Here is a 14704-nt window from a genome sequence, read left to right as displayed (position 1 = left end):
AAATTTTTTATTGACAGAGATTAAACTGGTGATCTATTTCTTTTTTTTTTTTTTTTAATTTTTTTTTTTTTATTTATAGAGGCATGTTTTTTATTTATTTATTTATTTGTTTGTTTGTTTGTTTTGTTTATACATGCACTGGGTACAGTCAGAAGCGCGGGAGGGCGAGAGAATTCACCAGAGCCAGAGCGGGGAGCAGAGCAGGCAGAAGGACCAAAGTACACTGCTGAGGGGAGCAGCGGGCGGCAGGAGAGGTCTGGGTCTGCACACCATGTGGGACCCTCCTCCGGTGGCCGGGGAGCAGCTGGGGATCGAACCGCTGCGCCGCAGAGGTCGCCGGCAGCTTCGCAACCCAGCGCTCAACCGCTGCACCACCGGGGAGGCCCAGGTGATCTATTTCTATAAAATAATAGAAACAATACACATGCTTGACACACACTTACAATACAGCCCCATCCCACATGATGCAACAGTAAATGTAGTCCTAACAAATAAGCAGTTTTAAATGGGGGTGGGGAAATCACACAACCTCAGGTTTTTAAATTGAAATTAAAAGGAATATTTAATTTTAAAATTGTTAAACTTTACTTTTTAAATATACAAAATTAAGATAAAAATACAATAACCTTCATGTCTTACTTTTTATCTTACACAGAAGTCTAAAAAACATAGTAAATATGAACTAATTTCATGAAATGCTTGCATTTTTATTTGTGCAATAAATGCTAAAACTTCTACCAATTCCCACTAATATTGTTTTTTTCTTTCCAACCAAGCTACTTGACCTAGACTCTGGCATTTTCCTAGATACATGTCAGGTCTAGATGGATGGCGGGAAGTTGACTACCTACTGATAGGCGCCATCTTGTTAAGAGTAGACAAATGACATCCACAGAGCAAATGCAGGAACTTCCAGGACATGCAACACTCAGCCAGCTTTATCCCTAGCTAGATGGCAGTGTAGCAGGAACTCTCTCTGTCAATGAGGATTCCCAGTGTTCTCGTGCTTCCTAGGTGGTATTTTTCCACAAACATCTAAACTAAGTAGTTCCATTTGGAACCTAAAACAAAATGTTATCATCATCTGCTACATAAAAACATTTGGTAAAAAGACTTCTTTGTTTCAAATACCTAAAAGGATTTCCATAAACAATAAAGAAAAATAAAAGATTTTAAACAAGTGAAAACATTTTTTCCAAAACATATCAGAATATGTTTTCTAAATGTTTTCTAAAACATATTGGAAACCTGGTGCTGAATCAAGTTCCCAGACAGCAGAACAGCTGTGATCACAAAGTAACCGCAATAAAGGAAAAAAAATCCAAACAAAATATCCAATTTAATACCCAACCAATCACTTCTTTAAAAACCATATTTCAGGGCCTCCCTGGTGGCACAAGGGGTTAAAGTGCAACCTAGTAAGCCATGTGCAGCCATTGCAGCAAAAGTTTGATCCCCGGTCAGGGAGCTACCCACATGGCACAGCAGACCTCTCCTGATTGGCCTGCTGCTCCCTCAGCAGTGTATTTTGGTCAATCTGCCGGTTCTGTTCCCTACTCTGTCTCTTGTGAATCCTCTCACCCCCCACACCTCTGGCCTGCACCCCAGGTCTTGTATGCATAAATAAATAAATCTTTAAAAAAAAGAAAAGAAAAAGACACCCACTTGAATGGGAGAAAATGTTTTAAAAAATAAAATATATGTTAAAGGCAAGGTACATTTTAAAGTGGAATTTCCATGCCAACGTAGAACAAAGAATTGTGACTGTGCAATTAGGACTGCAATTGGGAAATAAAGTTAGAGGAAAGGGATAATTTCATTTACAGAAGTCAAATTCTAAATCCAGTATAAGGACATGCTTCCTTTGAAATCTAAACATCCTTACCCACGGAAAACTTCCTTTTCAATGACGAACTAGCAGCCTCAGAGTTCTACAAGAATTGTCTAGTAAGATATTTCAACAGTATTTCTTTTTAATGCTAAACTTTCAAGCTACTCTGGTATCCTCATTAGTCAATTGAAATCAACATTGATTAACTTTGCCTTGTAAATGCACACAAAAGAGTAGAGAACCAGACTTTAAATATCTGAATCAACAATTCCATTCTCACCTCCCACATCAGCCTGTAATCCATGTTTTCGTCCAAGTCTTCAGGCATTCTCTTCTCTCCAGCAAATGGTCCAAACTTTTCACCCTGTACAGTGACGATTATGTTGAAAAGTTAGCATAACTATCTAGTAATTATGATCAATTACGATTTCTATTCTGGGAATTTTTTTCCTCAAATCATTGTGGCTTATGCTGGAAAAGCATTTAAAATATTTAGCTAATTTACACAACATAACTATTTACATATTTAAAATCCATCATAATCTGCTTTTAGCCTCACAGCCTGAATTCATAACACAGGAGTCAACATAAAAAGGCTCAACTGCTTAACATTCAAATTCTGACCAGGTTCTAACCATTGTACTGACATGTTTCAATCTTCTGCAGCCTCTGGCGATGGGGCTTAAAACGACAAGCCTGGAGTTCTGCCTGACTTGTGAGACGAGCCCACCAGGCAGAAAATCACCTGGTTTCCATAAAAATCATAAATTCATCCCAATCATGAACAAGCAAGAAGTAGGCTTGCCATTCTGAGAAAGCCCATTCATAAATACAGTTTGGATTCCCCTGCCAACCTTCCAAACAGCCAGGCAGGGTTTCTCCCGGTGCTTTCAAGCCCACCTGCACGAGAATCACTGGAGGAACTTGTTTGAAATACAGAATCCTGGGCTTTATTAGAGTCAGAATCTCTGGCAGGGGAGCTCGGGGAGTTACATTTCCACACGGTCCCAAGTGACACTACTGATGCTGACCAGAACAGCTGGCCTGGGGTTCTCCCGGGAGGGATGGCCAGGCAAGCTCAAGGAGTCAGTGCCACCCTCCTCTTAGTGAGGCAGGAAAGAGGAGCTAGAGGGCCGAGGGAACTAGCGGGTGTCCACGGGACACGCTGCACACACAGAGGAAACTGGCCAAGCCTGCCTTTGCACATCCTCCTGACATGGACGTAACCTTCTCCAGCAGGACCTGGCCCTTCACAAAGAGGTGGGGGAAAAAAACCCAACAAATCCAGCCGCACTTCTGATGAACACATTTGGGGGAAAATAAGCTCCACAATGATATACTTCAAGGAATAACAACTCTTTAATAAATATCAGACAACTAACTCCTGGGAGGAGGAGTTTAAATAACTTTAAAGCCTCAAGTTATTACGAACAGCTAACCCAGCCACTCTTTCTACAGAGGAAGGAAAGAGTAAGAACACACAAATGATGGCAGACCCAGGACACGGGTGCTGTAATGTTACTTTGGGGGCAGGAAATATCTACAGACACTATCACCCTTTGGTGGTGGGTATGGTGTGGAAATATGCATCTAAAAAGGTGTGGACCTGTACCTCCAAATCATAAGCTGTGCTGTAAACCAATGCTACCTCAATAAAAATAATACAAGAGTGAAAAAAGACTATAATCCTAAGTAACCCAAGCACAAGCACATCAAACAAAAGGGGGAGACTATTGACTACTGAGATAAGTAGTCTCTTTAATCTGCCACCCATTGGACTAGGCAGTAACTTCTAATAAAGAAAAATATGTATGATTGCAAACATGTAAGCCATTTTCTCTCATATCGTTATAGGAAAGCCCCAATATTGAACGGGTTGCCTGGGTGTGGGCCCTCACCTGCGAGCTTAAAAGGGACTTTTGAATACTCCACTACAGGCGCACACAAAAGGTTAATAAAAGGTTTATTTACAAGGGAAAAGGAAATAAGGAAAATGTACAACTCAGGGAGAAAATAGGGAAATAAAGTCTTTAATGCGTCCTACCCGATCCGCCGACCTGGAAACCCAAAGTCACTCTCAGAGCTGGCCAGACGCTGCGAGCTGGTGGAAAGCCAAAATGGGGGACCCCCCAATGCCCATGTGTCTGTCTTTATACTCACTTGGCTGCTTAACCCACCCTCAGGTCCCAGCCACCTTCCCTTTGGTGGTGATGGGATTTGGAGTTCCCAGTGTCTTTGGCTTTGGCCTGGGGTGGGGGTGGAGTCCACAAAGCCTGTATAGAATTAGCTTTAGGACATCCTTTTCCCCCTAACAATATCACTTAATGCTATTAGTAAGAAGTTAAAAGCAAGATTTACTGCAGAGAGATCTCTCAGATCTCAGTTGTTCTGGTCAAATCACTAGCTGAGGCTATAAGAGATCTGGATCATAATTCTGCTCTATCATTTATTAGCTGTGACTTATTAACATAGTCATAACTAGATTAGCATGTCATAAACTTCTGGCTTCAGTCTCTTCACCAATAAAACTCAGAAATGGGGATTAGTTGCTTTCTAAGATTCTGTCCAGCTCTTAAAATCTATTAGAAGTCCAATCTTAGAACAACTGGAGAATCAAAAAGAATAAGAGTGTAATTGATTGAAACACACTACCAAAAGAAAAGGAAAAGGAAATAAAAACGACTTATTAAACTTAAGAGAAAGAACAAAGTTTCTTCTCCTACCTTTTCAATAACCCCAGTTCAGAATAACCATACAGTAGAAATGGAGAGAAAGTTCTTTACAGAGAAATGCCAATCTATAAATAAAGGAGGAATATTTGAGTTAAACCATTTTGAAAATCTAGTAATATAACCAATTCAGGTAAGGATTATCAATGGATGCTAAAATCATTAGGTAAGAGGTGGGTAGATAATCATAGTGTATCAGTTCAGAGATTATCAGTCAAGGACAAGTATTTTTACAATAGGAAAATTAGGTTAATCCACCGCCAGCACTGTCAGCGGGAAAACATATCATTACTCCCTGCTAGAATGCACTACGAAGTAAACCAGCATCACTTCATGATGTACCCTTGTCAAATATGTCTACACCTCCCAGATTAGAAGAAATACGTAGAGAAGCACATTAAATAAAGCCCTGGGATTTTATCTTTCAGCCCATGAGGATTAGATAACACTGCTGTTATCTTTAGGGTTAGCTCTTCCCTTTAGAAAGCTCTACAAACAACGGGTCAAAACTTTCAAATTTACATAATAAATGATAATTACCACTGTCTTTAAAAAAAATTGCCTGGCTACTTCAGAAATTCAAGAATCTTTAAAATGCCTTCAGTTATGTCCCATAATTGCTGAAATATGGCCATTTCTTCTCCTACATAGAAATGAAGAGGAGTGATGTAAGTCCCTACACCCTACACCTAGATAATGTTGGGTAAATCTGCAGGTTAAATTGGAGTAGAAGTGCATCGTAGAATTTCAGAGAATATTCCAATTAGGATTCTAGATTCTGTTTTAACTTAGTCACACTGCATAGGAATTTGGAACCTGACTTTATAGGTTGTCAAAACCTTTGCTACCAATGCACAATTTTGTCTTAATATACACAGAAACTTTGTGTAGATTTCTTTTTTTTTAAGATTTATTTATTTATGCATACAAGAGCTAGGGTGCAGGCCAGAGATGTGGGGGGGTGAGAGGATTCACCAGAGACAGAGTGGGGAGCAGAATAGGCAGACTGACTGAAATACACTGCTGTGGGGAGCAGAAGGCGAGACAGGAGAGGTCTGCTGCACCATGTGGGTAGCTCCCTGGCCAGCCGGTGATCGAACTCATGCTATAGAGGCTGGGGATTGCATCACAGTGCAGTGCTTATTAACCCCCTTGTGCCACGAGGGAGGCCCCTTTGAGTATATTTCTAATATACACAGAAACTTAATATCAAGTTTGCACAAGTTCACCAGATGGGCATTCCAGTGATTTTTTTTTTCTTCTAACCATTTTTTCCTAAATATATGGGGATTTTTTTTAAGGCAATAAAAACTATAATTTCCATTTGTCCAGAAGCAATCATTTCTTGATAACTATATATTAAAAATTTTAAAACCCACCAATTACTTTAAAGCAGAATTAGATTTAGTAACTTCTATTTAATACTGGGCAGCATGAGAAATTGAACAGCATACAAATGGTAGCTGCAAATTTCTTCAGAAAAATGAAAGCCACTTCTTTCTATTTCTAAAGATATTTTTCACATCAGGTCTTGAAAAGTAGTCATAATTAGATTAATTAATACTTGCCAGTTTAGTGTGATAGGCAATTTAGATGAATTGAGAAGAGACAAAATTATTAATTACTTAAAGGGGGCTTCCCCCCTCATAGAGCTAAATGACTTTTATAATGTTTTATCCACAAATTTCCAATTTCAATCTCTTATGCTTTCACACTGAAAAGACTTTCAAATTTTTCCTTTGAGTGCCAATTTCTCTTGCATTATTTTTACATATACTATTCCTTAATGCAACATATTTACCTGGACTGTATTTTAACTATTTTTGTATGGTGTAAGCTGAAACATGTACATTTTTTACACTGCACTTGTTTGTGTTGAGATATATACAGTGTACCCAACTGATCTGCACCATTTGATTCTGCTGATCTAGGAATGTTGGTGATATCAAAAATTAAATTTAACTAAAACCACACTTTTTAATTAAAAATAACTTTCAAATATGCATGGGCAGATGTGTTGTGACGTGATCTGTAATTATCATGAATTGCACTATTCTTAAAGATTGTGATGTAATAAAAATGATTTACTGTGAATAATTTTTTTTTTTTTTTTTTTGTGGGACCCTCGCTGGCGGCTGGGGAATGAACCAGCGCTGCAGAGGCTGCGGGCAGCGTCGCAGCCCAGCGCTCAACCACTGTGCCACCAGGGGAAGCCCAAAAAATATTTTTAAAATAAAACCCTGGGAAAATAATTAGGTAAGTCCAGCTTGCGAGATACTCCACAAGCAAGTGATCTGAGCTCTTCAGAAAGTCACTGTTCCTGATAAAAGGAAGTGGGACAAGGAGAGTCTCATAAGAGATTTTCCAGACATAACAAAATGTAATGTGCCCCTTGACTAGATGGTGGCTGAAAAATATTTTTAAATAAATATATAAAAACATTGCGGCAACTGGCGTAATTTGAAAATGGGATGGAAGTAGAAGACATGAGGAAATTGTTATTTTTATAGATATTAAAATGATACTATGGTTATTCAGGAGTACATTTTTATGCTGAAGTATTTATGGGAGAATTGTCTTAATGTCTGTTATTTTCTTTGAAAGGGTTCAGCAAATAAGAAAACATACATATAAATGAAGTAGGTTATAGCAGAGTGAATCAATCTGCAGTGGAATCATTTCCATGTGAAATGATGATGGTTTCTCACAGAAGGAGCCTAGAAGCCCCACTTAGAACATAATTATATTTCAGTGTTACACGGCTCTGCATGCGTGTGCTCTTGCAGTACAATTAGGTCTCCAACAAAGTATGTTCCTAAAAAAGTGAGCCAGTGTCTTCTCCCTGCTGTCCCTACTGTTCCTCCTGTCTGGGCAAGTACAAGCTGCATCCCTATCTCCACTCAGTTCCAGAATAGTGACCTTGCTGAGGGCACTAATGTCTCCAAGGGACAAAGTGACTTTTACCAGCTCCCCATTTAGAGAGAGAGAACTACTTACAAACATACCCCATCTCCACCTAGTATAAAATTAATCGAATATGTTCATTGTTCATTTTCTATGTCCTTTCACTAGAATGCAAACTTTTTTTAAAGATTTATTTATTTATACAAGAGCTGGTGTACAGGCCAGAGGCGCGGGAGGGTGAGAAGATTCACCAGAGACAGAGTGGGGAGCAGAACAGGCAGACTGACTGAAACACACTGCTGAGGGGAGCAGCAGGGCGAGATAGGAGAGGTCTGCTGCGCCATGTGGGACTCTCCCTGGCTGGCCGGGAATCGAACCAGCGCTGCAAAGGCTGTGGACAGCTTCACAGGGCGGGGTTCAACCAGCTGCACCACTGGGGAGACCCTAGAATGCAAACTCAGCCAAGGCCAGGATTCTAAAGGGCCAGGATAGTTCTTCCTACAGAGATTTATTGAGTAATTTCTAAAAGACCTGACTAAATAGAAATGATGGCACATGCACAGCGTAGACCACAGTCACACTCAGTAAAAATAATAAATTTGAGCCAAAATAGATGACTTGGAAGAATGCCATAGGGTACTGTTGAATGAGAAATGATAGATGAGGAATTAACGTTTCTTTTTTTGTAAAATAACTTTTTTTTTTTTTTAAAGTAGGAAAGCAGTTTTATTTATTTTTTTTTTATTTTTTTATAAATTTTATTGTTATATTCCCCATACAATTGCAGCCCCCCATTCTGACCCCAATCCCTCCCCTCCCACCCCCGCCCCCCTAAAAGTGTCTCTGGTTCATAGTTTTTTGTTGATTTTGATTTTCACTTTCTTATATTCATTTTCCTGGTCCCTTATTTAAGTTTTCTAGATTCCTGCTATGAGTGAGACCATCCGGTATTTTTCTTTTTCTTTTTGGCTTATTTCGCTGAGCATGATCCCTTCCAGCGCCATCCATGTTGCTGCAAATTGCATGTGTTTATCTTTTTTGAATGCTGAGTAATATTCCATGGTATATATGTACCACATCTTCTTGATCCAGTCATCTATTTTTGGGCATTTGGGTTGTTTCCAAAGCTTAGCTATTGTAAATAGTGCTGCTATAAACATAGGGGTGCAGGTGTTCTTTGGAATTGATGTTTCTGTGTCCTTTGGGTAAATACCTAGGAGTGGAATTGCTGGATCATATGGAAGCTCTATGTTTAATAGGTCCAGAAATCTCCACACAGCTCTCCACAGTGGTTGGACCAGTTTGCACTCCCACCAACAGTGCAGAAGAGTTCCTTTTTCTCCACACCCTCGCCAGCATTTGTTGTTGCTAGTTTTTTTAATATGTGCCATTCTCACTGGTGTAAGATGGTATCTCATGGTAGTTTTGATTTGCATTTCCCTGATGGCAAGTGATGTTGAACATTAACTTTTAAAGTGTGTGAGTAGGTGTTTGTCTATATTTGCGGTATGTAGGACTAGAAACAGGGTCTTATGAGAACAAGTACTGATAAAGGGCACATGGAAAGATCTGGATTCAATTTCTGATTGGCCTACTTCTTATTGACACAACCTTCCTCAAAACTAATTCCCTCATCTGTCCTCCAGGATGATAAAGGCCACCCACCAACTTGCAGGGCTGAGTGAAAAACTGGAAATGTTTCTGTCAGTAGTCACCAACACAGAGCCTGACACCCCCAGTGGCTCAATGAAGGTGCTGAAAGAATTCGCTGTAGCTGCTGTTCTCACAAAAAAAAAAAAAAAAAAAAAAAAAAAAAAAAAGAGGTTTCTGAGAAAACAATAGCTTAATTGGATTAGACAATTTTTAAAAGTTTGAAAATACCAGGAAACAAAAAAGCAGCGCTGAGTGGCGATTGCACAGTGTGAATGTGTGAACACAAAAAAGAGACAGACGGATTACTTTCCCTCTGGTTATGTTTCCAGATTAAGTTATCATCAGCTACCAGGAAATACAAGCAAACATCCACTGGCAGAATTTTAGCCCCAGTATAAAGACTCCTCATTTCTTCAGAGAGTCACTTCAAAGCTATCAGCTGGGCCTCCCCTGGTGGCGCAGTGGTTGAGCGCTGGGCTGTGAAGCTGCCCGCAGCCTCTGCAGTGCCGGTTCAATCCCCAGCTGCCAGCGAGGGTCCCACATGGTGCACAGACCTCTCCTGACACCCGCTGCTCCCCTCAGCAGTATATTTCATCAGTCTGCCTGTTCTGCTCCCTGCTCTGGCTCTGGTGAATTCTCTCACCCACCAGCGCTTCTGACTGTACCCAGTGCTTGTATAAACAAATAAATAAATAAATCTTTAAAATAAAAAAAAGGTGATCAAAATGCCTTATTCCACCAAAAACTAGACTTATATTAACGTTTATGCATAGTGCTTTTCCTTTGTTTTTATTTGCTGTTCTACTTTAGGTTTCCTCATGTTTTCCTAAACTTGCACAACTTGTCTTTCTTTTTAACTCTTGTCATATTTTCACAAATCCAGTATGAAAGGTTTTTTTCAAGCATTCAGGATTGGACCTTGCTGAGAATCTTTGAGGTAAATCCCTGAGAATCAAGGCATGCTGGTTTGAAAGACAGGAGTGGGTAGCGGGAAAGTCCAGGAGCTTGAGAAGGCAGCTGTTAGTGGCCAGATCCCCTGCAAACCTTCTCCGGGCTTCCTTGCCTTCGCTGGAAAATGAGCCTGTGCAAATGAGAATTCTTCTGGAGTTCTGTTGACATGACCATTTAGAAAAGTGTCCGACTCTAGAGTTCCCTTTCTTCCTCTCATGGTCATACTTTCTCCTGCTCCTCATAAGAGACCCGCTCTTGAAGTTTCTCTGCAGGAACACTAACCGTGTGACCTTGTGCCAGAACACTGAAAGCAAGGCAGAACATGAACAAATAGGGTAGATCTTCGGGGGTGCAGATTATTAGGAATAAACTTGGATAAACTGCAGATTTATGTGTGTGGGGAAAGATTCACCCAGTGAATTCCTGTAATATTTCCCAGGGATCTAGGCAAGAATTATACTAGTCCCCACATACTAATCCCCAGAATCTGTGAGTATGTTATCACCTACATAGTAAAAGGGATCTGCAGATGGGGGTTATATGAAAGATTTTTTAACGGAGTTATTTTTCTAGATTATTTGGATGGAGACAATTTAATCTAATCGCCAGGTCTTTCTAAGAGGAGAAGGAGGAGGTGTGATTTATAATGTGAGGAGGGGGTGTGATGAACCAAGCAGTGGAAGTCACCAGTCAGGGAATGTGGGCAGGCTCGGGAAATCTACAAAAGGCAAGGAAGAAGACCTCTCAGCTGAGCCTCCAGAAGAAACCAGCCTCACTCCGTACTACTGAAACACTCTTTCCAGACCATTTGATATATGGACAGGTAAGCCTCATAAAAGATAACTTGGAAAATATTAATAATCAGGAAAAACGATATGAAAACAGGTAAAGAATACATCAATATTCAGCATTTGCCTTACAATACAGCTAATATCTGCTATTCTACTTCAGCTTTATCCTCAGCCTTGGGATGGCAAAAGAGCTGAGGCCTCCTTCAAGGTCATTTCTGCCTCCATTAATCTGTCCACAGTCCACGACCTTATGATTGCTCACCTTGAGGACAGAACTAAACTATGTCAATACTAGTAAGTAATTTAGATATCTTGTAAATATCTGTATATTCACTTGGAAATATAGGTAAGCATTCTAAATATAATCTGGATGAAAATCTCTGTTTAACATGTTGAAGTTACATAAGTCAAAAAGAGATAAAGTGTATTTAGTTTCAGCTAGTAAAATGCAGCAATTTCTGATAATTTTGGAAGCTGTTCATTCTCTGCCAATAAATAATTTAAAGCTTCCAAATAACCAAATAGATGGGGGGTGGGGGAAAAGGTGGTTTAAAAAAAATCGAAAGAATGTACATTAGTTGTTTCTAAAAACCTAACTGATAGAAAGAAAAAAAATAGGAATTAAGGAAAAGTGCTACTACTACTAGTTGAATGTTTTAGTATATTACTAGTCATAACAATAAAATAATTTCTAAGTACTCTCTTTAATTTTTTAAGTCATTACATTTAGGCCTCAGACTTTCCAAAAAACTTGTGGGGATGTTCATATCTCGTAAGAAAGAATTCAAGCAGAATTTCAACTTTTGCTTTCAATAAATGCTGATTTTAACATTTATCTATTTGACAGAAACATCATTTTATGGCCCTTCTTATCCAGTACGCCCCTAATCCACTGCACCTGAATCAAGACAAAAGGTCACTCCTGTTTTTCTCCTTTGAGCATTTTCCCAAGCTCTCATTTGCAAAAGTAAGTACAGGTTATATTTTTTCCATTTTCACCATGGGGGTGAAAGTATAGATCATGCATAGATTATGAGGTCAATGAAGGCTTTCCAAATCACTTGGCAGCCTTTCTCTCCAGATAGGGGTGTGTTGGGGGGCTGGGAAGGAGATTATTTCAGATGAAAGGCCCCCTGGTGTCTCTCTGTGAATCCTGGGAGCATCTGATGAGCACACCTTCCCCGAACAAACCTGTTCCTGGTCAAATCTCTATTCCTCAACATATCTAACAGAGGGGCAAGGAGTGGAGTGGGGTGCCAGGAAGCTGCTAGGGATAGATCTGGAAATAACATGAGCTGTGGGCTCAGAAGCCATGGATTTGAAGCCTAACTCAGCAGGAGAATGAATCTCACAGTACTCCCATCTTACATGAGGTTAAACACTGTTCTCAGGAGAGCACTGTGCCATTAGGTGCCAATGCAGGTAAAGTACCAAGGAGGGGCTGGGCACAAAATAAGTGCTCATTAAAAGATATCTGTCACCACCCTGCCTTCCTCGCTGCAGGTTTTACATACCCTGCGAAACGATTCAGACTCCAAGTCTCACCAAATACAAATGTCTGGAATTTTCCAGTCATCTCTCCTCGTAGGCCTTTGCTTTCAACACACACCATTTCCAAGTGCACCCTTAAGGACAGGACAGCGCCTGCTCACATGGCCTCAAGCTTCCAGGAAGGAGAGTTCTGGTCATAAAAAAGTACCCTAAAACGCAGGGAAGTGGGGGTAATCAAAGCTTCAAAGATGATCCAGTTGGCATCTCCCGAAATCCATCTGACCCAGACTGGCAGGCAGGAAAGAGCTACAGTCTGGGCCAGCGGAGACGCTAAGGCCTGCCAGGAGCTGCGCACCGGGCAGCACCCCCGCCCCATCCGGACAGCGCCCCCGCCCCATCCGGAGAGAACCCCCGCCCCCATCCGCACAGCAAAAGCGGGGTGTCTGTGCTTACAGACTCCCCCGAAGGGAAGCGAGCCGGCGGCGGGGCTGAGTGCGCGCCTGGAGGACACGCGCCCCCGCGCGCCCTCGCCAATACCGAGGGGCCGCTCACTCCCCCGGCGAGGAAGAGGGAGGCTCCGTGCCGACCCACTTCCTGCGGGCGGGAGGAAAGACTCTCGCCCAGGGCGGCCGCCGGCAGTTCCGCCCCTGGACCGTCCGGCAGCGGAGCGCGCCCCGCCGACACCTACGTGGCGCTGGCCGGGCCGCCCGCGGGGCGCAGCGAGCAGAGGCCGCCCCGCCGCCCCTGGGCCCCTGGGCCCCGGCGCCCGCGAGGGGGGATCAGGGCAGAACCCCGCGGCGCCCCCGGCCCGGCGGCGGAGCGACCCCGGGAGGCGCGCAGCGCGCAGGCCGCCGCCGGGGCACCCACCTTTCTCACTCTGCGGGCGGTGTAGAGCCCCATCCCGTCCTGGACGCGGGAAGACTTCAGGGAGAACCTGTCCGGCACGTACATGCCCAGCATTCTCGCCGCCGCGCTCAGCACCGGCGCTGTGCGCCCGGGAAGCGGCACATCGAAATTTGGGGTACCCGGCTGGAGGCAGAGGCCGGCGGGGAAGGAGGAAATGGAGTTTTCCTCCCAGAATCCCCACCTCCCCGCCGATTCCAGGATCCCCCGCGGCTCAGCCCCTCCTCGTCCCCGGTCGGGCTCGGCCCGGAGCCGCCGTGGACGCTGCTGCCATTGCTGCCGCGGGGGCGCGGGGGGCGCGGGCCGGGGCGCTGCGGGCGCCGGGACGCCGCGCGCTGATTGGCCCGAAGTTGGCGGCTCGGACCCGCGCCCGGGCGCGGAGCCCGGAGCAGCGCTGACCTCCGGGCCTCGAAACCCGAGGCCCGCGGCCGCGCACACCCGCCTGCACCCCGAGCCTGGCGCGCGGCGCGCCCGCCCCCGGAGTCCAGCTGCGCGCCGGCCTCCAGTGCAGCTCCAGGTCTGCCAGTCCGCCGGTCGGGGAGTTCCCCTGTCCAGTTTTCAGAAGCAAAAGGAAAGGGCCCTTGACATAGCCGGGACATCCTCCAGAAACACTTTCACAAGTTGCAGCCTGCAGGAGTGCGCCCTCTCCGACTGTGGAGAACAGTCCTTGAGCGCCCGCACGATTAGGTCCTTCTCACTTAGGAGTTAGGCAGCTCTCTATCACGTTTGCTGCAGAGGTTTGGACCTGAAGGGGACCTGCAAGGATGTTGGTTAATGTACAGAGAAAGAGTCTGCAGCCTGCAACGCATCCATTTCAAGTTCATTCCAAATGTGACACGCAATGACTTAAGTAACACATGAATTGCAGAAAAACCTGTTCTTATGTTTCCATGACCCATGGGAAGTCCTCACAGTGGCCAAGATCCACTATTCTTGAGCCCTCTCTTGCTTGAAACCCAACAGACCTCCCAAAGAGGTCAGACATACCTTAGTGGCCAGGGGAGCGAGGACCCACATGAAAGGATCCAAGTACATCAACTGTGAAACCTCGTGGCACTCATCAGAACACTCAAATGTTCTGACGGTGAGCCTAGAACTCATTTGTGCCTCTAAGAATCTGGATTAAATAGATTTTCTGGGATCCTTGGAAACAGTGCTAAAAAATAAAACTGTTATAGAGCAGCCCCGATATTGAACGGGTTCCTGGCTGTGGGTCCTCACCCGCGCGCTTTAAAGGGACTTATGAATACTCCACTACAGACACACGCAAAAGGTTAATAAAAGGTTTATTTACAAGGGAAAAGGAAATAAGGAAAATGTACAACTCAGGGAGAAAATAGGGAAATAAAGTCTTTAATGCGTCCTACCCGATCTGACGACCTGGAAACCCAAAGTCACTCTCAGAGCTGGCCGGTCGCTGCGAGCTGGTGGAGAGTCAAAACGGGGGACCC

General features: G+C 43.4%; 1 protein-coding gene across 6 annotated transcripts in view; it reads right to left on the bottom strand.

Moving 5' to 3' along the window:
* The window catches only part of PRDM5 (PR/SET domain 5), a 158354-nt gene extending 144837 nt beyond the window's left edge, over positions 1 to 13517 (bottom strand). For 2 of the 6 annotated variants that reach the window (XM_037509503.2, XM_037509507.2), the window contains exons 1-2: positions 13218 to 13513; positions 2112 to 2195 (exon numbers count right to left, since the gene is read on the bottom strand). In XM_037509503.2, the coding sequence (XP_037365400.1) occupies positions 2112 to 2195; positions 13218 to 13310 (177 nt within the window). In that variant the 5' untranslated portion in view covers positions 13311 to 13513. Of the gene's footprint in view, positions 1 to 2111; positions 2196 to 3875; positions 3933 to 4554; positions 4629 to 5100; positions 5396 to 13217 lie in introns of those variants that run through there. The other 4 variants (XM_054694520.1, XM_054694519.1, XM_054694518.1 and 1 more) reach the window with 4 other exon arrangements.
* Between the last annotated feature and the right edge of the window lie 1187 nt (positions 13518 to 14704).

The sequence above is a fragment of the Talpa occidentalis genome, unplaced genomic scaffold (assembly GCF_014898055.3).
Source record: "Talpa occidentalis isolate TD23 unplaced genomic scaffold, MPIMG_talOcc4v2.1 talOcc4.13, whole genome shotgun sequence".
In the NCBI taxonomy this organism is placed as follows: Eukaryota; Metazoa; Chordata; class Mammalia; order Eulipotyphla; family Talpidae; genus Talpa; species Talpa occidentalis.
This window is presented reverse-complemented; position numbering and strand designations above follow the sequence as displayed.